This window comes from Globicephala melas, chromosome 9 (genome assembly GCF_963455315.2).
Source record: "Globicephala melas chromosome 9, mGloMel1.2, whole genome shotgun sequence".
NCBI classification, from domain to species: domain Eukaryota; kingdom Metazoa; phylum Chordata; class Mammalia; order Artiodactyla; family Delphinidae; genus Globicephala; species Globicephala melas.
The window spans coordinates 22,838,825-22,863,067 of NC_083322.1; the positions used below are offsets into that span (position 1 = coordinate 22,838,825).

Consider the following 24,243-nt stretch of genomic DNA (forward strand, 5'->3'; position numbering starts at 1 on the left):
TGCTGCAATGCACAACTGGTTTGTGGGAGTGTCCACAGTCACGGATTTCCAACAGCTGCCTGTCTGCATTCACAAAAGGTGGACTCACAGTGCCCTCTAGTGGTCACAGAATCTATCAGCCTCCACAGTCAAACTGAAGGGTAACATTTCTCAGCTTTTCAAAGCCCAGAATAAACTCCCCCAATACCCCATTCCCCATCCTTTATATAAGTAATACTACTAAAGAAAGAAGAGATGGAGGGAATGTACATGGAGATAAAAAGAAGAAAGAAAATTAACATTTCCCCTTGTTTCAGAAAAGATTAGACAACACTGATCATTTTTATTGTTTTGCATACTGCTGTTGATAAAGGTTTAAAAATAGCTCTACTACTGAAGACATACAGATGGCCAACAGGCAAAAGAAAAGATGCTCAACATCGCTAATTATTAGAGAAATGAAAATAAAAACTACTATAAAGTATCACCTCACCCCAGTCAGAATGGCCATCATCAAAAAGTCCACAAATAGGGAATTCCTTGGCGGTCCAGTGGTTAGGACTCCACGCTTTCACTGCCAGAGCCTGGGTTGGATCCCTGGTTGGGGAACTAAGATCATGCAAGCTGCGTGGCACTGCCCCTCCCCAAATGTTTATAAACAATAAATGCTAGAGAGGGTGTGGAGAAAAGGGAACCCTCCTACACTGTTGGGGGGGAATGTAAATTGGTGCAGCCACTATGGAGAACAGTATGGAGGTTCCTTAAAAAACAAAAAATAGAATTACCATATGATCCAGCAATCCCACTCCTGGGCATATATCTGTAAGAGATGAAAATTCCAATTCAAAAAGACACATGCACCCCAATGTTCATAGCAGCACTATTTACAGTAGCCAGACATGGAAGCAATCTAAACGTCCATCGACAGATGAATGGATAAAGAGGACGTGGTACATATATACACACACACACTATGGACTATTACTCAGCCATCAAAAAAGAATGAAATAATGCCATTTGCAGCTACATGGAAGGACCTAGAGATTATCATACTAAGTGAAGTAAGACAGAAAGACAAATATCAAAAGATATCACTTATATGTGGAATCTAAAAAAATGATACAAATGAGCTTATTTACAAAACAGAAATAGACTCACAGACAAACAAACTTATGATTACCAAAGGGGAAAGGCGGGGGAGGGATATATTAGGAGTTTGGGATTAACAGATACACACTACCATATACAGAATAAACAACAAGGACCTACTGTATAGCACAGGGAACTATATTCAATATCTTGTAATAACCTATAATGGACAAGAATCTGAAAAAGAAATATATATATACAACTGAATCACTTTGCTGTACACCTGAAACTAACACAACATTGTAAATCAACTATACTTCAATTTTAAAAGAAAAAAATTAGCTGTACTACTGTTGAGAGGAGCAGTGATGTCAAGAACGAACAAGATGAGCAAGCACAAGGGGATACAGGGTGGCCAGAGGGAACACAGCAGGGGAAACCTGGACAGGAGGAAAAACCAGAGGTCAGAACTGAGAGTAGAAAGAGTGTGGATTGCAGAGTCAGGAAGGCCCTGGACCCAGAGTCTGTCACTTACTAGCTATGAGGTTGTGGGCAAGTCAAGTCATTTTGCTTCACTGAGCTTGTTGCTACAGAAAACTAGTTCCTCTCATCCTTCTAAATTAAACAAGAGGCAGTAGACTGCATTGGCCAAGAGCCAGGTCACTCTGGAGCCAGATGGCTCTGATGGAATCCCAGCATTATCACTTACTCTGTAGCCTCAGGCAAACTATTTTTTTTTGTAGGATTTTAAAAATATATTTATTTTTATTTTATTTATTTTTGGCTGCATTGGGTCTTCGTTGCTGCACACGGGCTTTCTCTAGTTGCGGCGAGTGGGGGCTACTCTGCACTGCGGTGCGCAGGCTTCTCATTGCAGTGGCTTCTCTTGCTGCGGAGCAGAGGCTCTAGGCGCACGGGCTTCAGTAGCTGTGGCACATGGGCTCAGTAGTTGTGGCTCACGGGCTCTAGAGCACAGGCTCAGTAGTTGTGGTGCACAGGCTTAGTTGCTCCACGGCATGTGGGATCTTCCCGGACCAGGGCTCGAACCTGTGTCCCCTGCATTGGCAGCCGGATTCTTAACCGCTGTGCCACCAGGGAAGTCCCTTGGGCAAACTATTGAACCATTCTGTGCCTCAGTATCTTGGGGGTGTTAACAGTGCCTCTTAGGTCTGTTGCACTAAGGTATATACTTAGGTATATGTATATACCTTATGCACTTCATACACTTAGGTATATGAAGGGCTTAGAAGAGAGCCGGCAAGCATTGAGTGAGAATTAGCCATTATTAGCAGTATTATTATTACCATTATACACATGTAAAGTACCTAGAAGATGATCAGTGTTAGTTCCCTTTCCTCTTCCCCTGGAATTTGACTCTGGGCCAATTGCTTGTGTCCCCATCACTTGAGCTACGCCCCCAAACAAGCATGGTTAATACTCCACAATACCCTCTGAGTTGTCTGTGGGTACCATCCCCTTTCCTACGCAGATCTCCTTTCCACAGGATCCTGAGCCTAGTTTCCAGTTTTCTACTGACATCTTTTTGGAGGAAGTGAGGCTAGCAGCCTTCTCTCAGGGAAGCCGGATTCCTTTGACTGCCCGAAGGAGGAATCTGTGGATCCAAACGCACCTGGTCCCACAGACATCCCTTGTTGAGGCAAGAGGTCCCCAGAGGGGGGCCCAGGATTGCCATGAGGAGCCATGCCCATCGACACTCCCCAGCAGGGGGACACTTGCTTCCATTCATCACTCCAGGGACAAGCTGCATGTTCTTTGCTCATTCGTCTTATGATCAATGCCCAGTGAGGCAGCTGTGGCCAGAGCTTTTGTCCTTATATAGAACCAACTGGCCAGGAAGGACAGCCAGCACATTAAGCTGACATCAGCCTGACATCTGTCAGCTGTGACCTCATTAGCACCAAGCTCTTGGCCTTTCAGAATAGCTTTCAGAGGAAGTGGAAGACAAATTAGATCAGCACCAGGTAAACAGGTCAAGACGGGGCCTATGGAAAGAAGCACATCAAGAGTTTATACAAAAACCTTTTATTTACTGTTTATATTTTGTCTCCCTATCCCTACCCCCTGATCTGCAACCCAGCCAGCTGCTAAGGCTTCCTGCTGTCTGGTTCTCGAAACTGGGGCTTCGGATGGGGGTTATGGGAGGTGGGAACTTCTTCACCCACTGGTTGTGGAAGTTGAAGGAAGCTTTTCTGCCTGGCTGAAGTGTCAGCAGCTTCCCAGGGGAGCCCCTCAAGTCAGAGGATCCATCCCCCACTGGACAGATACAGGAAAAGATAACATGCATCTCTTGGAGGCCCAGAGGCTCCCCGTCACTCACTGCTTCTATGCCACGCCAGGCTCCATAGCTGAACCGATCTCTCACCTGGAGATGGAGCCCAGCAGCAAAGGGGTGGGGTTTGGGGGCAGGACAGACAATGCTGCGATGCTGGCTCCTAATCAACAAACAGGAAACGGGAAGAGGTTGGCCTGGTTGAACTGAAATGGGAAAGGGGAAGAAGGGTGCAGGAAAACCCAGGGTGGCTTAGTGGCCTGGAGTGGAGCCAGCTGGACACTTTTATAAAGAAAGGTTACAGGCCCTTTGGGAGTAAGCACTCCCAGCCCCGCAACCACCCTGAAGAGGGGGAAAGGAGCTCTGTCCTCCCATGGACAAAGGGCTAACGACACAAGCAACACTTTTGGTCTGAGAGTGCCAGGGAAGGGCACCCAGTGGCACCGAAAAGGGCAGCCTGCCTTGCTGGTCACCACAGCCCACTCTGAGTACCGTCACCCCTGCCTGCACCTCTACTGCCCACCACGAGCTCTGCATACCCCATGACCCCCACTGGAGACTGACGCTGCCAGCCAGGTGGGGCAGAAACAAGGACCCTGAGCTCCAGGGCCCCGCCCCGGGTAAGGCCTGTCCGTGGAGATGTCAGGGCTCTTTCCCACAGTCCTGCTGCCGTGAGCCAGACATACTGAGCTCTCCCGGGAGGGCACTGGGCCCTCAGGTTCTCGGGAAGAGGAGACCCTGGAGAAGCACTCTCAGGCAGGAAGAAGAGCCTCCGAACGGTATTTGTTCCTCCTTCTTGTCCCAGGTCCTGCTCTCCAGGCTCAGAAGTCCGAGTCTGCGTCCATGAGTTCTGCCTCCATCAGGTTGGTGCGGGAGTGAATGGGCCCCAGCCCCTGCCGTCGGCCCTGCGCCCAGGCCATGGGGGCTGCGGCACTGGGCTCTGGGCAGAAGGGGTTGGAGACCAGGGTCCAGGCTCCCTGTCGGTAGGTTTCCCCAGCTCCCCAGGCACCCGCGGCCACCAGGCACTTCTGCCGGGGCAGCTGGGGCAGTCGAGGGACAGCACTGGAGGCAGGGGCAGGGCCCGGGGCGGGGTGGTGGAGCTCAGGGGGCGACACCAGCGGGCACACCTCCTTCTTCCTCTTCCTCCGCTTCTTCCTCCGGCCCAGGCGCTTCTCCAGCTCTGGGGAGATCTCTGCCTCAACCAGCCACAGGTTGGCTTTTTCCTCCGGGGGTACTGACAGTGGGAGAGAGAACGTGAGCCTGGGACCCTAACTCTGTCCACATCATGCCTTCTCTCCTCGGGACCCTACTCTTTTAGCTCAGGAACCCACACTTTAGATCCTCCAAGGCTTCCCCCCCCTCCCCTGCTGGCAGCCCCTGGCACTCCAGTCCCAGGAACCTCCAGCCTCTACGTCCCCCACCTTCCTACAGAAGCCGGAACCCCATACCTGGAGTTGCCACAGGGGTGACAGACACATCCTGGGGCAGTATGGCTCCTCTCCGGGCCACCATCTTGGTGACATGCTGGGCCCAGGCAGAGGACACATCGGCCGAGGGCTCATTGAGGTCAAAGGCCAAACCCGCTGTGGGGATGGAAGGAAAGGATAAGGTACCATGACTGCCCAGGCCCCCACAGTGACCGCTCCTCCCTTATTTAGCATCATTCACCATCCCCCAACCCATGGCTCCCACTCGACTTAGCACAGAAAGCCCACCCTAGTGAACACAGCAATCTCTACCCATTCCCAGTCTGAAGAGAGGGGCCTCACGAGAGGCCAGAAATCCAGTCCCTGGAACCTGACTTCCCGTAGCCCAAGGAGAACAGCTGGAGAAGACGGTTGAAGGCGAGGGAGATGAGTCCTTTGGAACCAAAGCACCAGCAAGCAAGATCCAGGGGCAGGAACAGAGAGGGGAGGGTGGCCTGGGATGGGGGCAGGGTGGGGACTGGAGGAGAACCAATGTGTGAGAGAGAGGAGGGAGCCATTCCTCACAGCCTTCCAAACAGTCCATGAGGCCACACCAGCCTAGAAGGAAAGTGGGAATGGGGTGGAGGCTCACCCACAGGCCCGTCGTGGGAGACAGTGTGCATGCTGAAGGAGAGCTCCTGGCCTGGGTTCTGCAGCAGCTCGCGCCGCTTGGAGAAGGCCTTGGCGATCATCTTGCTCTTCTTGATCCGTTTGGGCTCATCGTCACTCTGCCCCGTCAACCTGAGGGCAGAAAGGGTGGGGGAAGCGGCATGGAGGGGCAGCTGCTTCCCCTCAAATCTTGCAAAAAACCAGCGGATCCGTTCCATCCAGGAAAGGAGCCTCCAGACGGCCTCAAGGACCCTGAGGGGTAGAGGCCTTCTGTGCCAAAAAGGGGGCCTAGAACGCAGGTCTCCTGCGCTCCATTCTCAAATCACTCCACTCTTAGGAGACACCGGCCGCTGGCTCAGCCCTTGGCCCATCCTCCCAAGGACAGGAGGTGTCACCAGGGGGCAGTGGTGAGCCGCAGAAAAGGCAGCTTTTGGCTGCTCAGGGCAGGCCCTTAGAAATCACACCTGCTCAAGGCTGTGCTGGGACACCTGAGACCAGACAAAGCCTAACAAATGCCGAGGCTGAGAGAACAAGGCAGCAGGGTCAGGACAGGCTGCTGCTGACCCCACCTGCACCAGGTGCGCCTCCAGATGAGCAGCGTGGCCTTGGTCCAGACCCAGGTGCTCATGGCAATGCCGGTTCCAAACATGGCAAATAGGTTGATCTTCTCCACCAGAAGGCTAGGGCGATTCTTGATCTCACAGTCGGGGATGGGTTTCTTGGTGGGAAGCCCGATGGTCACATTGGCCTGGCACCTGTGGTGAGGGGTAGGACACAGTTGAGGCCTTCTAAGTCTCCTGGGTGGGTGCCCAGACGATCAATCCAAACACTTTAGAAAGAGGGAAGCCCACAGCCCTGATTTGCAATCCTGGGTGATCATTAGAGTCACCTGGGAGCTTTTACTGACTCCTGATGTCTGGGCCACACCCCAGACAATTAAATCAAATCTCTGGGGGAGGGACATAGGCATCGGTGTGGTGTAAAGCTTCCCACACTGGAAGCTGGAGCCTTTAAGGAAGAGTCTGAAGCAGTCAGATTTTAACGAGCATTTTAACTGCTATTCTTGGTATCGGTAGGTACTGCACTTCTTTAAGGAGCTGAGATGTGTTACCTTCTCAGATTCATCCTCATTGTAACACAAAAAAACACAGGCAAAACCAGAAAACATTAATGGGTTGTTAACCTACGGTAGAGAGGTAACTACTTCTGTGCAGGGATTTGCAAGAAGCTCTGTAAAGAGTCTATGAGAAATAGCAAGCGACTTCTGTGGCCAATGCAAGAGTCAGCTGGAGAAGCCAAAACACACGATGGCTTAACAGTTACAAACATACCAGCCAGAGAGCCTTGGGGGTGAAAGGGAAGGGTAGAGCTGGGCAGGGACCCAGAGGGCTGTGTGCCATGTTTGCAAATTACAGAACAACTATCAGCTTAAGCGCCCAGAGCAAGATGGGCAGTTTCTCTTGTCATCTGAGGCAGGGACCTGGCAGACCCCTGCTGGACAGCAGAGGAGGGTCTCCAGCTCCCACCACTGCTGCCCCCAAGCCTCCAGCCCCCCACTCACAGCACGTAGTCCCGGAAGCTGCGCTCCCACTCTGCCTGGTTGAAGAAGTCGTAGAAGTGGCAGCTGAAGGTGATGAGCACAAAGCCAAAGGCCAGGAAGCCAAAAATGCCTGCGGAGGGACAGAGGTGGGACAGGGCGTCACCAATCCCAGGTATGGAAGCAGCAGTGGAGAAGAGAGTGTTCGCCCACTCGGGCCTGAGAGGCAGCTGAGTCTGGGGTGAATTTGTGCTGGGCTCAGTTTAAGAGCTGTTTTCTCTACAAACTTATGGTTACCAAAGGGGAAAGCGGGGGAGGGATAAATTAGGAGTTTGGGATTAGCAGATAGAAACTACTATACATAAAATACATTAAACAACGTGGTCCTAGTGTATAGCACAGGGAACTATAATCAATATCCTGTGATAGGGGCTTCCCTGGTGGCGCAGTGGTTGAGAATCCGCCTGCCAATGCAGGGGACATGGGTTCGATCCCTGGTCCGGGAAGATCCCACACGCTGCAGAGCAACTAAGCCCATGCACCACAAGTACTGAGCCTGCGCTCTAGAGCCTGCAAGCCACAACTACTTAGCCCGAGTGCCACAACTACTGAAGCCTAGAGTCCGTGCTCTGCAATAAGAGAAGCCACCGCGATGAGAAGCCCGCGCACCGCAACGAAGACCCAACGCAGCCAAAAATAAAAAAATTAATTAAATAAATAAGAAATTAAAAAAAAGATTACATGAAAACTTAAAAAAAAATCCTGTGATAAACCATAATGGAAAAGAATATATCTATATCTATATCTGAATCACTTTGCTGTACACCAGAAATTAATACAACATTGTAATTCAAGTATACTCCAATAAAAAAATTTTAAAAAGAACTGTTTTCTCCAAAATAAGACAAGATTTTGGAGGTGCTTAAGGCCACTCTGGGTGGGTCCCAGCAGGAGGGAAGTAGACATGAGGAAGCAGTCTAGACATGAACTTGAATTCTTCCAACTGAGAAAGAAGCTACCTTCTCCTTATGTATGTATTTATTTTTTTTGCTACCTTCTCTTTTCAGCTGCTACCGCCACTACCATCAGCACCAACACACACACACACACACACACACACACACACACACATACACACACGGCCTTATCTTGCCTCCCTGGCTGCTAACTTGCCCCACAATGTACTTCAGCCTCCGAGACTCTTCACCAGAGGGTGTAGTGTTGGGATGGCACTCACCCAGGCGCAGCATGGTCTCGTTGATCTTGCTGGCTGCCTTCTCGCTCAGCAGCCCAGGGTGGTTGCTCTTGATGGAGAACAGGGTCATGACTCCTGAACAGAAGGGAGATGGCAGACGTTAGTGGAGGCCAGGCCACTCTCCTGGGAGGAATAGGTGCATGGCAGGGGAGGGCCCCATGGTCCTAGAGCCCCACGTCTGATGACTTCTGGGCTGATTTAAAGCTTGGGGAACTGGAGACACTGGAGCACAGCTGGTGGCAGATGCGCCACGGGCTGGAAAGACTTGGGCAGGGCACAGACGGTCAGTGGAGACGAAAGATGCCTCAGTCCTGGTCCGGCCTCTCCAAGTAAGGCAGCAGGTCAAAGCTATTATGATGGAAAAGGCCTAAGAAAAGACTCCAGGACAGTGCTGTCCAAGAGAAATATAACGTGAGCCACATTCACCATCTCAAATTTCCTAGAAGCCACCTTCAAAAAGTAAAGGGACACAGATGAAGCTAACTGCAATATATTTCATAAACAATAAATCATTGTTTATGACATTATCATTTCAACATGTAATCCATATAACAAATTGTTCATGAGATAGTTTACTCCTGTATGTGCTGAGTCTTTGAAGTGCAGTGTGTATTTCATACTTAGGACACATCTCAGTCTGGATTAGTTTCAACACACGTGGCTAGTGGCTCACACTAGCCACACAGGATCACACAGATACAAAATATAAATCAGGCTCAGCCACTGCCAAAGAGAGGGAAACGAGGTGGGCTGAACAGAAGACTGATGGCGCTGGGGGAGGAAACTGAAGTTTACAAAGAACACTCAACGAAAATGAGCTAAGATACGGAGGCTTAGTGTGGAGGTGGCAGACTGAGACAGGGAAATGAGGAAACAGAGAATCTGTGCATGTTGTGAAAACTTTGCATGTGTGTGTGTGCGTGCGCACTCGCACTACGAGCAGAAAGGAGAAATGAAGCTCCAAAGATCAAGCATGTGTATAAATTCAGGGCGCACGCACATGACTGAAGGTTCCCAGTTGGCCCGTGCGGACAGGGTGGTTACTCAGGGTGTTCACCACACAAGGGTATCTGGCCAGGGCTGACCAGCGGCTGGAATCCAGCCCAAGCTCCACTCAACAAGCCATGAGCCCTGGCACGAAGCTGGAGTAAGGGGAGTATTTTTCTGACCCGCACAAAGGTGCTACCTGCACCACGGCCTGCCCATGGGCACCTTCCCCTTTGCACCAAGGTCCTGCATGAGGCGGCTGCGGTCCCACCTCGAAGGCAGCAGAGCTGGCAGCTCCTGGCTCCTACTTACACAGAGCAGACGCTCAGCATATTTTGCTGCCCGACCAGTCCTGACCCGGTCCTCACTCACCTCGGATGAGGAAGTAACCTCCCACAATGAGCACCAGGCCGATTGGGGCCAGCACGAAGCCAGCACGGTATCGGTAGTTCTTATAGCCCACAAAACAGATGCCGCTCACAGAGTCCCCATCCACCTAGAGCAGGAAGGGGTGGGGGGACAGAGTCAGTCACTGTCTCCCTCACCCAAGTCCGCCCCACTCAGATCCCCACCCCCTACCAGTCACTATACCTGGGCCATGGCGAGGATTGCCACAGTGAGGACAAAGGGGAGCGACCAGGTGAGGAGGTGGAAGTAGGAGGTCTTGCCCGAGAGAGGCTGGTAGGTGGTCCCCAGGGCTTTGAAGGAGGTGTGCCAGGCATAGGTGAGGACCACAAACCAGACGACGCCGGCCATCAGGGCATAGTACACGATGACGAAGATGATGACGCAGGACAGGGTCTCGTTGGAGCTGCACAGACATGTGGAGCGTCATTTGGGGCCGTCGTTCTGTACTCCCTCTACGAAGTCTCTCCACCCTGTCCCCAGTCCCCTGGCTTCTAAGGTCTGGAGGACTTCCCTAGCAGTCAGGGCTTGGAGACCAGGCTCAGGTCAGAAGTGAAGAGGATACAGAAGATGCCCCTTTGAACAGATGCAAACAGTCCAGGCTCTAATGCTGGAGACCTTGGGTGCAACAAGGCAAAGCTGAATCCCACGCTGAACTCTCCGTTTCAAGACCTACCTGCCCCTTTTGTGGAAAACGCACATCAGCCTCTTCCCCTCACCCTCGCCTCTGGGTCCGCAAGACACCTACGTGGGCTCCCCAAGCCTCATGGTGCCATCAGCGCGGCAGACGATCTCCCGGCGGGCGCCGTCCATGAACTGGGCCAGCCAGCCAATGCTGCCCACGAAGAAACACGCGTTGACGTAGAAGAGAATGACAGCAGGGTAACGATTGGAATTCCGCCAGTCAGCCACAAATGTGGCCTAGAAGAGAGAAGTGGGGCCCATTCTGTGAGGTCAGGGTTATTCTGCTGCCCTTATCTGAACCCCTGGACCCCTCTTATCGCCACCCTTCCCCGAGGACCCCTGCCAAGTCCTCCGCCCCGCTCTCCCAGAGCCCAGCCTCTCTCAGTGACAATCGGCTCCCTTCCTACTTTATAGGCTGCCTGAGGGTCCTGGGCCCTGCCGCCCCCCTGACCCTCCACCCACGGGCCTGCCTCCCGCTGACCAGGGTGAAGAGAGTGCAGAGGCCCGTGACGGCCCCGAAGGCCGCGATGTAGCTGTGCATGTCCTGGTGCTCGGCCTCGGTGAAGAGCGGGTTCTGGCACTGGATCCCACAGCCCTCCACGTCCTCATACCAGCTCTTGGGGTTGTCAGTCCGAACCAAGGGAGCCTCACATTGGCCCGAACTGTTGAACTTGATGTTCTGCACCTCATTCTGGCAATGAGAGAAGAGGAGAAAGCGCATAGGGGAGCGGTAGGCGCAGGTGACCTTTGGTTTAATAAGAGGCGCGAAGGTAGTGTGGCAGAGAGGCCAAGAGCACAGGCTCCGCAGACAACCTTCCAGCATTTGAATCCTAGCCTTGCCCCTCGTGACTGCACAGCCTGGGGCAAATTATTTGACCTCTCTGTTAGCTCAGTTTCCTGATCTATAGGATAGCAATACTTCATGGTGTGGTCTAAGGGTTAAGTGAATAAATAAATGTAAGATGTTTATAATAGTATTTGGAAGGTAATAAATAATAATAATTAGTATTACTACCATCATCATCATCATTATTAATGTGCTGTCCTTCATCACCCAGAACTAGATCACATCCCCGTCTTGGTGTCTCTTAGCTGTTTCACACGTGCAAGCCTTGACTCCCTAAATACACAATAAACTTCCTGAGCACAGGTTTGTCATTCACGACTCCTGTAACTCCCCATCACCTAACAGAGCGGGTGCTCAAAAATCTTTTTATAAATAGATCATCCCTAATAGACTGGTTCAGCTCGGCGAGCTTCAGTTTGGGCCTGTGGCTCACTGACGCCATGGCTGTAGACCTGGGATCTCCCAGAAGAGAAGGCGCTGAGCTCCTCTGCCCCTGCTGGGCCCTGTCCCGTGCCTGGTCCTGCCCAGCCCAGACCCTGCCCCACAGAGCACTTACCGGGCAGCCCTCGGGGAAGTGGTCGGGGGTGCAGCGCAGAAAGTCGGGCCAGCCCCGCTCCCTCTCCACGATGGCACAGGGGCCACGGGTGGCCTGGCAGAGGGTGCGGCTGGGCAGTTCCACCCGGTTGTTCTCACACTTTGGCATGTACACAGCACACAGCAGGGGCTGGATCACTGCCCAGCAGCGGGGGGCGTTCCGGAGGCCTGGGGGTAGCGACAGTGTGGACACGTTGCAGTGAAGACCCCTCAGCACTCTGGCCCACAGACAGACATAGCTGCACCACTGTTCCCCGGGTCTAAGGCATCTCTCTTTGCCACGCTGCAGGCCATGAATGCTCAGGACGGTCAGGCACGGCGTTTCTCAGCAGGGCATTTAGGCTTGACCGTTCTTTGCGCTGCAGGAGTGTCCCAGGTACCGCAGGACATTTGGCGTCCCTAGACCCTGCCCACTAAATGCCAAGAGAAGCCCTAAGTCCTGGTGACAGCCAGAAAATGCTCCTCACCCCTCCCACTCCAGGGTGGGGATTGGAAGAGGCCTGAAGAGGAACGTCTGGGACACTGGTGATGTTCTATTTCTTGATCTGGTTCTGGTTTCATGGGTGATTTACTTTGTGAAAATCAAACTGTGCACTTTTCTCTGTGTATATTACAATTCAATTAAAGTTCTTAAGAAACAGCCCCCATTTCCAAATGCCCCACTAATGGAGTGTTAGCACCTCTGGCTGAGAACCCCAGGTCAATTTACCTTTTACTTTTTCAGGGACATTGTTAAAACCTTCTACATTCCACAGGGAAGGAGTGTTGTGGGACCCACCCTCACAGGGCCCGTGCACCAGGACCAGGAGGTGCTTCCCCTTGCCCAGACCCCGGGACCCTTGTTCCTCTTACCAAGCTGAGGTGAGACAGAGAACAGGTTGGAGCTTAAGAAGAGGTAGTCAGGGGAGCCAGGTACTCCGAAGCCAGAGGAGGAAACAGGAAATCAGATGGAGAGAAACAGAGGAGGCTGTGTCCAGTGCACGGGGAGGAAAGGTGTTGTCAGCCAGAAAGAAACAGGTGGAGGTCTCCCAGCACCCCTACCCCAGTCCAGGCCTCTACCCTGCTCTCCCTGTGGCTGGGCTCACTCAGCATTCTACCCCCTTCGCCCCTCCTGAATCACCCCTGCTTCAGGAACACCTATTTCCCAAACAAGAAGTTGTATTAGGAGAAGCTTCTGAGGATGTGAGAGCCAACGTGGGTGACTGCCCAGGCTGGGGGTGGTGTGAGCAGGTAACTGCTCTTTTGGGGAGGAAGGTAATATAGCAGAGGGATAAGGAGCATGGACACTGCAATTAGCCTGCCTGGGTCCAATTCGTGGCTCTATCATTTCCTGGCTGTGTGATCTTAGACAAATTACTTTACCTCTAGCCTCAGTTTCCTCATCTGTGAAATGGAGATAATATTGAATAGACTTACCTTGTGGAACTGTGGTGTAGAGTGAGATAATGCATCAAATGTGCTTAGCCCAGTACCTGTCACGTACTAAGCACTCAAGAGACATTAGCTGTTACTATTAGTAATCTGAGGCCTCTGACCGTTCACAGCTCTCACTAGACAAAATCTATTCCAAGGGTGCGGAGCAAGTTCCTGTCACTTAAGAAGCAATGTCCTTGGGCAACGGTTCTGAGACCTGACTCAAATCCGAATCACCTGGGGGACCTTTATCACTCTAGGTGGAGAGCCCAGTCTCAAAGATTTTGGCTGAGAGGGTGTGGGTGGAGGACACAGCAGTGGTTGCCAGGGGCTAGGGTAGGAGAGGGCTCTGCCTACTAAGGGGCAACACGAGGGAACCTTTGGGGGTGATGGGACTGTTCTCTATCTTGTATGTAGTGGCTGCATCCAGAATTCTATGCGTTTGTCTAAACTCATAGAACTGTGACAAGAAAGAAAAAGTGAATTTTACTGGATGTTTAAGCAATATATTTTAAATGCGGACGGGTTCCCTCGAGTAATAGGTATTTTAGAGGAACAACAGGCAGATGCTTAATAAAAATACTGTGGGGACTTCCCTGATGGTCCAGTGGTTAAGAGTCCACCTTCTGGGACTTCCCTGATGGTCCAGTGGTTAAGAATCCGCCTGCCAATGCAGGGGACACGGGTTCCACCCCTGGTCCTGGAAGATCCCACATGCCATGGGGCCACTAAGCCCGTGCGCCACAACTACTCAGCCTGTGCTCTAGGGCCTGTGAGCCACAACTACTGAGCCCACGTACCACAACTGCTGAAGCCCACATGCCTAGAGCCCGTCCTCCACAACAAGAGAAGCCACTGCAATGAGAAGCCCGCGCACCGCAACAAAGAGTAGCCCCCGCTCGCTGCAACTAGAGAAAGTCCACGTGCAGCAGTGAAGACCCAGCACAGCCAAAAATAAATAAACAAATAAATAAATAAATTTATTTTTTTAAAAATAGAATCCGCCTTCCAATGCAGAGGACACAGGTTTGATCGCTGGTCGGGGAACTAAGATCCCACATGCTGCGGGGCAACTAAGCCCGAGCGCCTCAACTAGAGATCCCGCGTGCTGCAAACTACAGAGCCCATGTGCTCTGGAGCCCGTGAGCCACAACTAAAGAGAAGCCTGCGCGCCGCAATGAAGATCCCGCGTGCTGCAACTAAGATCCAACACAGCCAAAAATAAAATAAAATAAATTAAAAAATAAATATTTTTTAAAAATATTGTGGAATATGGGCTGGCCTTAGTGACTTGCTCGACCAATAAAATGTGGTGGAAGTGACGTTCTCAGACTCTCAAGCCTGGATAATAATAAGAAGCCATTTGGCTTTTGCCTGGGTCTCTCTTGGAACACTTGTTCTTGGATCCCAGTTGCCATGAAATAAGACCAACTATCCCGAGGCTGTCCTGCTGGAGAGGCCTGGTGGAGAGACCATACAGAGAGGCCCTGGGACCAAAAGAAGAAAGAGAAAGAAATGCTGGGTTTTTCAAGTTCCCAGCTTTTCCAGTTACCCCAGTGAAAGCCAAGCCATCCCTGCTGAGTGCTGTCCAGACTGCAGATTCATGGGCAAAAGGAATGTTCTTGTTTTAAGCCACCAAGATTTGAAGTGGTCTGTAATATAGCAATAAATAACCAGAACACACATACACACTCACACACAAACAACATTGTGTTATTTTTCTGGAATTTGTGATAATTATCTGCTTTTTGAACGTGTAATTTGTTTTTCTTTTTATCTCATTTTAAATATTGTTTTGTAGTTTAAAAATAAATCACCCAAGGAAAAAATAGATTATTCAATAAATATTAAAAGACAACTGAGGAGGCATCGAGGGAAAAAATAAGTTGAATCCTTACCCCATTTCTTTTTTTTTTTTTTTTTTTTGCGGTACGCCGGCCTCTCACCAATGTGGCCTCTCCCGCCGCGGAGCACAGGCTCCGGACGCGCAGGCTCAGCAGCCACGGCTCACGGGCACAGCTGCTCCGCAGCATGTGGGACCCCCCAGACCGGGGCATGAACCCGTGTCCCCTGCATCGGCAGGCGGACTCTCAACCATTGCGCCACCAGGGAAGCCCCTTACCCCATTTCTTACATAAAAATACATTCCAGATGAATCAAAAATAACTACATTATTTTAAGAAATCAGAGTACTAGAAGAAAAAGTGGAAAATGTTGTTTTAAATCTTTGAGTGGAGAATGCATTTTGAAGTATGACACAAAACTCAGAAGTTTTGAAATAAAAGATTTAAAGAAAAGACTTCAGAAAAATAGAAAAATTCAGTAGGGTAAAAAACAAACAAGATCATAAGAAAAGCAACACACTGAGAAAATATATTTCCAATACGTATCACAGGTAAAGAATTACTTTCCTTGCATGCATAAAGCTCTTCCAAATCAATAAGAAATTCATAATCCTATAGAAAAATGGGCAAATGACAAACAACAGAAGATACAAATGGCCTTTAAAAACATAAAGAGATGTTCAGTCTCACTCATTAAATGTGAAATAAAACTACGATGACATATAACTTTTTAACCTTTAGAAGGATAAAGATCAAAACATTTGAAAATGCTGTACTGGCAAGAGTCGGGGGGAAACTGGCACTTTTGTATATTTTTAGTAGGACTAAAAATTAGTTAACATTTGTGGAGACTATTTGACATTAGCTGTAAAATGTTATACTAGCAATTCCACTTCACACGTTCACAAAAATCGTATATAAGATTATTCATTGCAGTACTGTTTATAATAACAAGAGTAGAAACGTCCTTAATATTTATCCATCAATAGTAGACCCACTAAATAAAATATCACACATCAATATTAAATAGCACACTATCCAGGGTTGAATTATTTGCAATGAAATGGAACAATCTCCAATATGTCTTGTTTAATGGGTGCAGCTGAGTGGAGAACAGCCTGGAGAGCTGTACTGGTTATGGGAGGAAAAAAGAATAAGGACACATCTACATTTGTACATATGTTAGATATCAATAAAAGAATACACACAAGGGCTTCCCTGGTGGCGCAGTGGTTGAGAGTCCGCCTGCCGATTCAGGGGATACGGGTTCGTGCCCCGGTCCGGGAAGATCCCACATGCCGCGGAGCAGCTGGGCCCGTGAGCCATGGCCGCTGAGCCTGCGCGTCTGGAGACTGTGCTCCGCAACGGGAGAGGCCACAACAGTGAGAGGTCCGCGTACCACAAAAAAAAAAGAATACACACAAACCAGTGTTGGTGGTTGCCTGTGGGAAGGGAAATGGGTAGCTGGAAACAGAAGTGGAAGGATTTAACTTTTGCTACTGTAGAATTTTGTACTATGTTCGTATACTACCTATTTTATTAAAGTAATTAAACTTAAAAAATAAATATGCAAGTTACTGGGATGCAGGAAGCTCCGCAGTGAAGAAAAGGGAATGAAACTGGAAACAAGAAGAAAGGGGACATCAGCTTTATCTGTTTCGTTTTCTTTCTTTTTCTATTTCTGTCTTTTTTTTTTTTTTTTTGGCTGCAAGTCTTAACCACTGGACCGCCAGGGATTTCCCTTGTTTTATTTCTTTAATAAAATATGAAACAAAAAGAAAAAATACAGACACAGGTGTTATATTAGTCTCTGCATTTTTCTACATTTATACACTTTAAAAATAACATTTGCCACAATTTTTTTTTTTTTTTGCGGTACGCGGGCCTCTCACTGCTGTGGCCTCTCCCGTTGCGGAGCACAGGCTCCGGACGCGCAGGCTCAGCGGCCATGGCTCACGGGCACAGCCGCTCTGTGGCATGTGGGATCTTCCCGGACTGGGGCACGAACCCGTGTCCCCTGCATCGGCAGGCGGACTCTCAACCACGGCGCCACCAGGGAAGTCCCACAATTTAAACTTTAAAAACGAATTTTTTTATGTGTGATTCAGATGATCAGTCAAGTTGAAAACTGTTGTTCCAAGAATGTTTTAGCATTAGAAAATTTCATCAGGACCTCCCTGGTGGCGCAGTGGTTAAGAATCCACCTGCTAATGCAGGGGACATGGGTTCGAGCCCTGTTCCAGGAAGATCCCACATGCCACGGAGCAACTAGGCCCGTGCGCCGCAACTACTGAGCTGGCACTCTAGAGCCCGTGAGCCACAACTACTGAACCCACGTGCCACAACTACTGAAGCCCATGCGCCTAGAGCCCGTGCTCCACAAGTGAAGCCACCACAATGAGAAGCCTCACACACCCCAATGAAGAGTAGCCTCCGCTCACTGCAACTAGAGAGAGCCCGCGCGTAGTAACAAAGACCCAACACAGCCAAAAATAAATAAATAAATTTTTAAAAAAGAGAAAATTTCATCAATGCAATTTACCATGTTAACAGATTAATGAAGAAAAAAATCATATGATCATCTCAATAGATACAGAAAAAGTAGTTGATAAAATTCAGTGTCCATCCATGATAAAAATAATAATTGGCAAATTAGGAATAGAAGAGAATTTCCTTAATCTGATAAAAATATTTATAACTACGAGACCTACACCAAACATCATATTTAATGGTGAAAGGTAGAAAAGCTTTCTCTTTAGAATGAAGAAAATGTCAAGGATGAAAGATGCTACTATTTTTAAAAATATATTTTTTTATGTGGACCTTTTTTTTAAGTCTTTATTGAATTTGTTACAATATTGCTTCTGTTTTATGTTTTTGGTTTTTTGGCCACGAGGCATGTGGGATCTTAGCTCTCCAACCAGGGATCAAACTCGCATCCCCTGCACTGGAAGGTGAAGTCTTAACCTCTGGACCTCCAAGGAGGTCCCAGTGCTGCTACTATTACCACTTCTTTTTTTTTTTTAAAATGGCCATATTATTTTATTTTTGGCTGCGTTGGGTCTTCGTTGCTGCACGCGGGGTTTCTCTAGTTGCGGCGAGCAGGGGCTACTCTTCATTGTGGTACATAGGCTTCTCACTGCGGCGGCTTCTCTTGTTGTGGAGCATGGGTTCTAGGTGCACGGGCTCAGCAGACACCTCCAGGACATTGTTAACTACAAGTGGTAGGGCTTCCCTGATGGTCCAGTGGGTAAGAATCCACACTCCCAATGCAGGGGGCCTGGGTTCGAGCCCTGGTCAGGGAACTAGATCCCACATGCATGCCACAATTAAGAGATCCCGTGTGCCGTAATTAAGAGATCCTGCGTGACGCAACTAAGACCTGGCGCAGCCTAAATAAATGAACAAATATTTTTAAAAAATGTTTAAGAACAGCAAAATAGATAAATAAATTGTGATGTATTCTACAATGGAATACTATTCAGCAATGAAAAATAAGCTGCAACAACATGGATGAATTTTACAAAATAATGTAGAGCAAAAGAAATGACATAAAAGAATACACACAGCATGATTCCACTTGTATGAAGTTCAAAAACATGCAAAACTGAAATACACTGTTTAGGGATTTCAAAACTAGATGGTAAAACTATGGAGGAAAGAGGAAACAATTATCAAAAACATCAGGGCATTGGTTACTTCTAGAAGAGGAGGGAGGGGGATGTGATTGGAAAAAACAAAGAGGGAGCTCCTGGGGGGGCCCCACCATCACTTGACTCAGGTGTCACTTTATAATTATTTGTTATTTAGTACCTCTGTGTCTTATTCGCCTTCTGTATACATGCTACATTTCACAATTAAAAACTTAACAATCTGATGCAAAAATGAAAACTTGGGCCCATGGGTATTTCTCTGTATTTTTATACTTTCTAAAAATGTATACTTTTAGAATGATTCTGATCATCAGCCAGGTTTGAGAACAGCTCTAAGGAAATTCTTCCTGATCTGCCCCTGCAAACAACCTACCATCACCAACAACAGACCTCCTCTCAGTCTCTCATCTAAGTGTCTGGGAGGCAAATGAGAAACTCCTCCCAGCTTCTCCAGCTCTTTCCCACTGGCTGCCCCCGGCTGGATGACAGGGCCGCACACCCCTGTGCGCACACACAGCACAGCAGTGGTCAAAGAGGCTACGTGCTGGCTCTCAGGGACCTGTTTCTCTTGCCAGCCGCAGGTCTCTCTGCTTTCTTGCCCCATTTACCAAACCAACCAGATTTGGCTGAAGGTGGACCATGGCCTGGATAGTATGTTTGTCTGGGCAGCTTGGAATGCCTGAGAGGAGACATTTCAAGCTATCCTGGGGAAAGATGCTGAGTGCCCGAAGAAGCCCAAGTCGAGAGAGTGGAAAGATATAGGAGAGACAGACCTGAGTTCTATATAAACCTAGAAATTGGCCCAACCTCGGCTGCAGACTTCCTCACTTGATGGCATCCTTCCAAAGGCTCAGCAATCTAGGCTGAGGAAGCTCATAGTGGGTACCTCTCTTCAGCAACTCTTATTCCAGATCTGCTGGGAACCTCCACATAGACCTTCCAATGAAGGCCTCTAATTCACATGGCCCATACTTTCTTCCTAAACCTCCTCCTTCTCTAGCATTCTCCAGCTTAGCGAAAGGGAATGATACCACCTTCCATCCAAGCCTAAAACCTGGGTCCTCCAGCTCTCTCATCAGCAAGTCCCATTGGTTCTACCTCTGAAGCTCCGGGATCTGACCACTTCCTCCAAGCTGTTACTCCAGTCCTGACCGCCATCATCTCTCAGCTGGACTACTTCAACCATCTGCTAAACAAGCAAACAGGCTCCAGGATTTCCCTTCTCCTGTGGCTTCTTCACACAGTACTCAAAGAGATTGGTCTAAAATGCAAACATGATTACATCTCTCTCTTGCTTAAAAGTCTTCAGTGGCTCCATACTATCTTCTGGAAAACAACCAAATTTCCTAATATGGGGTATGAATCCCTTTATTTTCTAATTCTCTAGGTCTTATCTCTTATAATCCTATCCCTCAAATGCTTTGATCCAGCTCTGCTGAAATTTTTATACTTCCTTAAAAGTACCAAGCCCTCTCACCTCTACAGCTTTGTGCATGCTATCCCCTCCTCCTATCCTTCCCACCCAAATCTTCCTTGGCCCCAGTAATTCCTACTTATTTCTCAGGTTGTGGGTTAATGTCAGTTCCTCTGGGGGTCTTCCCTTGCGCCCCAGAGTCCTTTGTGTTCATTCAGCATCCCACCTGGTCACAATACCTCTCAGAGGTGTTGCTAAAGCCTGTTTAATTATCTGTCTTCGGATCCTGTCTGAATTCTTTGTCTATTTTTTTTTTCGGTATTCTTTGCCTTTATCTGCCCCAGAACCTGATCCAGAATGACATATAGCAAGCACCCGACACCTAACTGAACGTGGACAGCTGTGTACTCAGAACTCTGAGACTTTTAAAAAAGTAAAGAAGTCTCTACTTTCAAAAGTTTACAGATGAAGACAACCTAAATCATCTTCACCCACAAAAACACCTCCAAGGGCCAGATGACACTGACCACGTCCAAAGCCAAATCAAGACCACCAGCTCAGGCCAGGAAAAATCACTAGCCAGAACCCCCCAGCAGAAGGCTTGTCTGTGATTCTCACACTCGGCTCCAGTTCACTACCCACCCACTGACCCAGCTGGCACCAACTCCTGCTTCTGGCCCTACTTCATATAAAACATCCAGCAGAAAGACCAGACGCAGAAAAAGAACACCCAGAACACATATGGGAATGGGACTGAGCTGAGGGATGAAGGGTGGCAGCAGAGAAGAGCTCAGAATGAACTAAGGACCAGAGTTCAGGGCCGGCACCCCTGCAGGACCCTGCCCCACCAGAGCCACAGCTAGTGAGGTTCGAACCCACACAGCCAGCGGATGGTTCTGACTCCTCAACTTTCCTGCCAAAACCACTTCTGCCTGCTCAGCAGCTGCTCTCAGGAGTATGGGCTGGAGAGAGGATCATACCCTTTCTGCCTGATTTGATGGAAACTACAGAAGGGCAGCATCACACATGCACTTAATTTAGGAGAATTCGACCATGGGCCCCTGCAAAATAAATAAATAAAAAGAGAGAGACAGAATGAACACATATTCTCTCATAGTGTGAACAACTCAGAACTGGGTGAGATTCTAGTGCCGAGACTTTTTTTTTTTTTAACAGGAATATTTATTTATTGGTTGCATTGGGTCTTCGTTGCTGCACGCAGGGTTTCTCTAGTTGCAGCGAGCAGGGGCTACTCTTCGCTGCAGTGCGCAGGCTTCTCATTTGAGGTGTCTTCTCTTGTGGCGGAGTACGGGCTCTAGGTGTGCGGGCTTCAGTAGTGGTGGCACGTAGGCTCAGCAGTTGTGGTTCACGGGCTCTAGAGCACAGGCTCAGTAGTTGTGGCTCACAGGCTTAGCTGCTCTGCGGCATGTGGGATCTTCCCAGACCAGGGCTCGAACCCGTGTCCCGTGCATTGGCAGGCGGATTTCTTAACCACTGCGCCACCAGGGAAGTCCTAGTGCTGAGACATTTAGATTTTCCATACAGCTGGCTCCTAAACTCAAAGAAACCTTGTTTATACCTTTCTTTTGTGTATTTTTAAAAATCCTTTCCCTCTTCTGCTCTTTTGCATTTATGTAATTTTAAAAAGTAAAATTATATTTTCTATGTATGCCCCTTCTTATATATTGTACATTACTATATGTTGCACATTCATACAAACATATTACCATAAAAGAGTATGTATGCAAAATCACATAGACCTTATGTTGTGGCCATTTATGGATTTTTCAAAGCTACTGTTGATTACACATGGTTTCTGCCTACATGTTGACTTTAGAACCTGATACCCACAAAGGATGTGGCTCCACCATGGGTACCATCCTCCAGGTTCTTCCTCTGGCATCTGTACCAAGCCAGGAATGACATGACTTTGTCCAACATCCGGCAAAGACTCTGAGAACTCTAGTGGCCAACCTGACAATGACAGGCAGCCTACAAACACTCCCCTATCAGGATCCTCACCCATCCCTGGGGCAGAACTGAGATGTGGGGCATCCAAGGCCTATCAAAAGACTGAGGGTTGCCAGGTCTGCTCCTGCCTTTTGATTTTATTTCCTGTTTCTTCAAGGACAATTTTGGAGTCACCCTAGCTACAAGCAAGGGGTGGCAAGGCCAGTTCCCTCCCCTTCTCTTTAGGTCCCCAGCCCAGAAGAGTGACAGGTGGGGAGCTAATCCACTCCACACTGCTAAAGAAGGACCTGCTTGGGTTCAGTCTGCATTTTTTCAGGCTGGGTCATAATCTCACCATGAGGTGAGGGTTCTGGGACCTCAGACCACCATGAAAGTATCCAGGGGGCTCTAGACATCCCACACTTAAGTGTCCTTCCTCAGCCCAGACCAGCCTGAGGGTCCAAACTTCCAAGGAACCCACAAATTATCATTAGAATAGTCTCATTCCTTCACAACCTCAGACAAGGAACCGAGTCCCCATTTTTCAGATGAGGAAACTGAAATCTCCTGTCAAAGCAAGACACGATCACTGGACTTCTGTCTCCCAAAACAAGATTTCTGGAACTTTCTGGTTACCTTTTAATTACTCATCACCAGGGGTTTCTTACCCTTCACAAATTTCACTCAGTTCTTTCCCCCACCCTCTCCCTCAATGCCTAAATCTTCTACCCCCATCTTCCCTTTATCCTGCCAATTCGATTTCCCAGTTTCTTCTCCAAGGTCTAAACACCTCCTTGAATTCCCGAGGACCCCGCTTCCATAGTGGCACCTACGTGGAGCATCTCCTTTTCTTAAAAAAAAAAAAAAAAGTCCTTTACTGTGGCTCAGAGCCACCATCCCCCTCGCTCTTGGGCCCCTCATTCCCCCTTTTCCTTTGCAAACCCACCCTGCTCAGGCCTTTGTGATCCGCTTCCTCAACTTTCTCGCCCTCCCGCCTCATCACCGACGGTCCCATCCTGCATACAGCCTGCCCCCAAAGTTTCAGAATCCGTTCTTGCAACTCTCCCGGGCGCTGCTCCCGCCCTCTCAAAAGCTCAGTCTTGAGCCTATTCTTTCCGAGAATCCCCGCATCCCATCACCACAGCCCCCGCTCCGGCTCCCGCGCGCTTACCCGACCAGAGCACCAGCTTGCCGTGCGCTTCCTCCTGGGAGTCCGAGTCCCCGGCCAGCAGAGTGGAGGTGGCCCCGTAGGGCAGCGCCGAGCCCAGACACACGTTGTAGCGCAGTGGCTCGCAGGGGGCGGCCCGGCCGCAGTGGCTCAGCAGCGGCGGAGGGCCGGTCACGGCCGCGCTCCTTCTCGCGCTCCCGCCCGCGCTCCGCGGCCCAGGCCGGGTCGCGTTCCCGCTCAAGGCCGCCCCCCGGCCCGGGCCCCCCAGCAGCAGCAGCAGCAACAGCCCCAGGAGCAGGAGCGCCGGCCCCCGTGCGAGGCGGTCAGCGGCCATGGCCAAACCCGCCAACTCAGCAGAAGCCCTGGAGCCCCCGCCCGCTCTCCGGAGCCCCCAGGCCACACGCGCAACCCTTGGGGCCTCGGGGGCAGCTCAGGCGACCAGTGCGCCCCGCGAGTCCGGTGCCGGGCCCCCCCGGACGCTCTGCGCGCCGCGGGCCCTAGGCGCCCAACTTCGCAAACTTTGGAACCCGGGGCCCATGTTGGGCGGTGGAGGCTCGGGCCGGGATGCACAACTCTCTACCCCTTCCCCTGGCAATCCTAGTTATCTTCAGCTGCGGGAGCCCCCTGGGCCCCCAATCTCTAGCCCCATTCCTTCTCCCACCATTAAAACCACCTCCCGGCCCCGCGATGGAGGCCAGGCGCGGGCCGGGAGTGCTGGACTAGGTTCCCGGCTCCACCCTCGCGCCAGCCTACGGCCCAGACGCCCACTTGGCTGCACTGTGCCGCAGCCCCGGGACTCTCCCCGCCAACTACCCGGCTCCTTTGTTGCTCTAGCTCGCTCGGCTCTCTGGAATGCACGGGCCTCGCCGGGCCAAGCCCGGCCCCCCCCTCTTCTACGGCTGGGGGAGGGACTGGCCGAGGGAGGGAAGAGGAGGAGCTCGAGCTTCAGCGTCCCGGGCGCCCGGAGAGGCCCGGACCAGGGGCTCTGGTGACCCCGCCACTGCCTCGGGTCAAGAGATGGGTGGAAATCGTGGCCAGTAGTTGCCACAAGACTCAGCA

The 24,243-nt window shown here is 50.0% G+C and overlaps 1 protein-coding gene across 3 annotated transcripts; it reads right to left on the bottom strand.

The window, feature by feature from the left end:
• Positions 1–3,095: 3,095 nt before the first annotated feature.
• Positions 3,096–24,025, bottom strand: SMO (smoothened, frizzled class receptor). 3 transcript variants are annotated; one of them, XM_060305344.1, is made up of 13 exons: positions 23,188–23,319; positions 12,595–12,709; positions 11,705–11,910; positions 10,783–10,992; positions 10,366–10,538; positions 9,804–10,023; positions 9,585–9,708; positions 8,208–8,300; positions 6,995–7,103; positions 6,003–6,188; positions 5,417–5,565; positions 4,807–4,941; positions 3,096–4,592 (listed from the first exon to the last, which is right to left on the bottom strand). In XM_060305344.1, the coding sequence occupies exons 3-13, from the start codon at positions 11,849–11,851 to the stop codon at positions 4,180–4,182; spliced, it is 1,959 nt and encodes a 652-aa protein (XP_060161327.1). In that variant the 5' UTR covers positions 11,852–11,910; positions 12,595–12,709; positions 23,188–23,319; the 3' UTR covers positions 3,096–4,179. The 3 variants fall into 3 exon arrangements, with proteins under 3 accessions (XP_060161327.1, XP_030709637.1, XP_060161326.1); XM_030853777.2 differs by lacking the exon at positions 12,595–12,709 and having other exon boundaries at positions 23,188–24,025; XM_060305343.1 differs by lacking the exon at positions 23,188–23,319 and having other exon boundaries at positions 12,595–15,040.
• Positions 24,026–24,243: the final 218 nt, after the last annotated feature.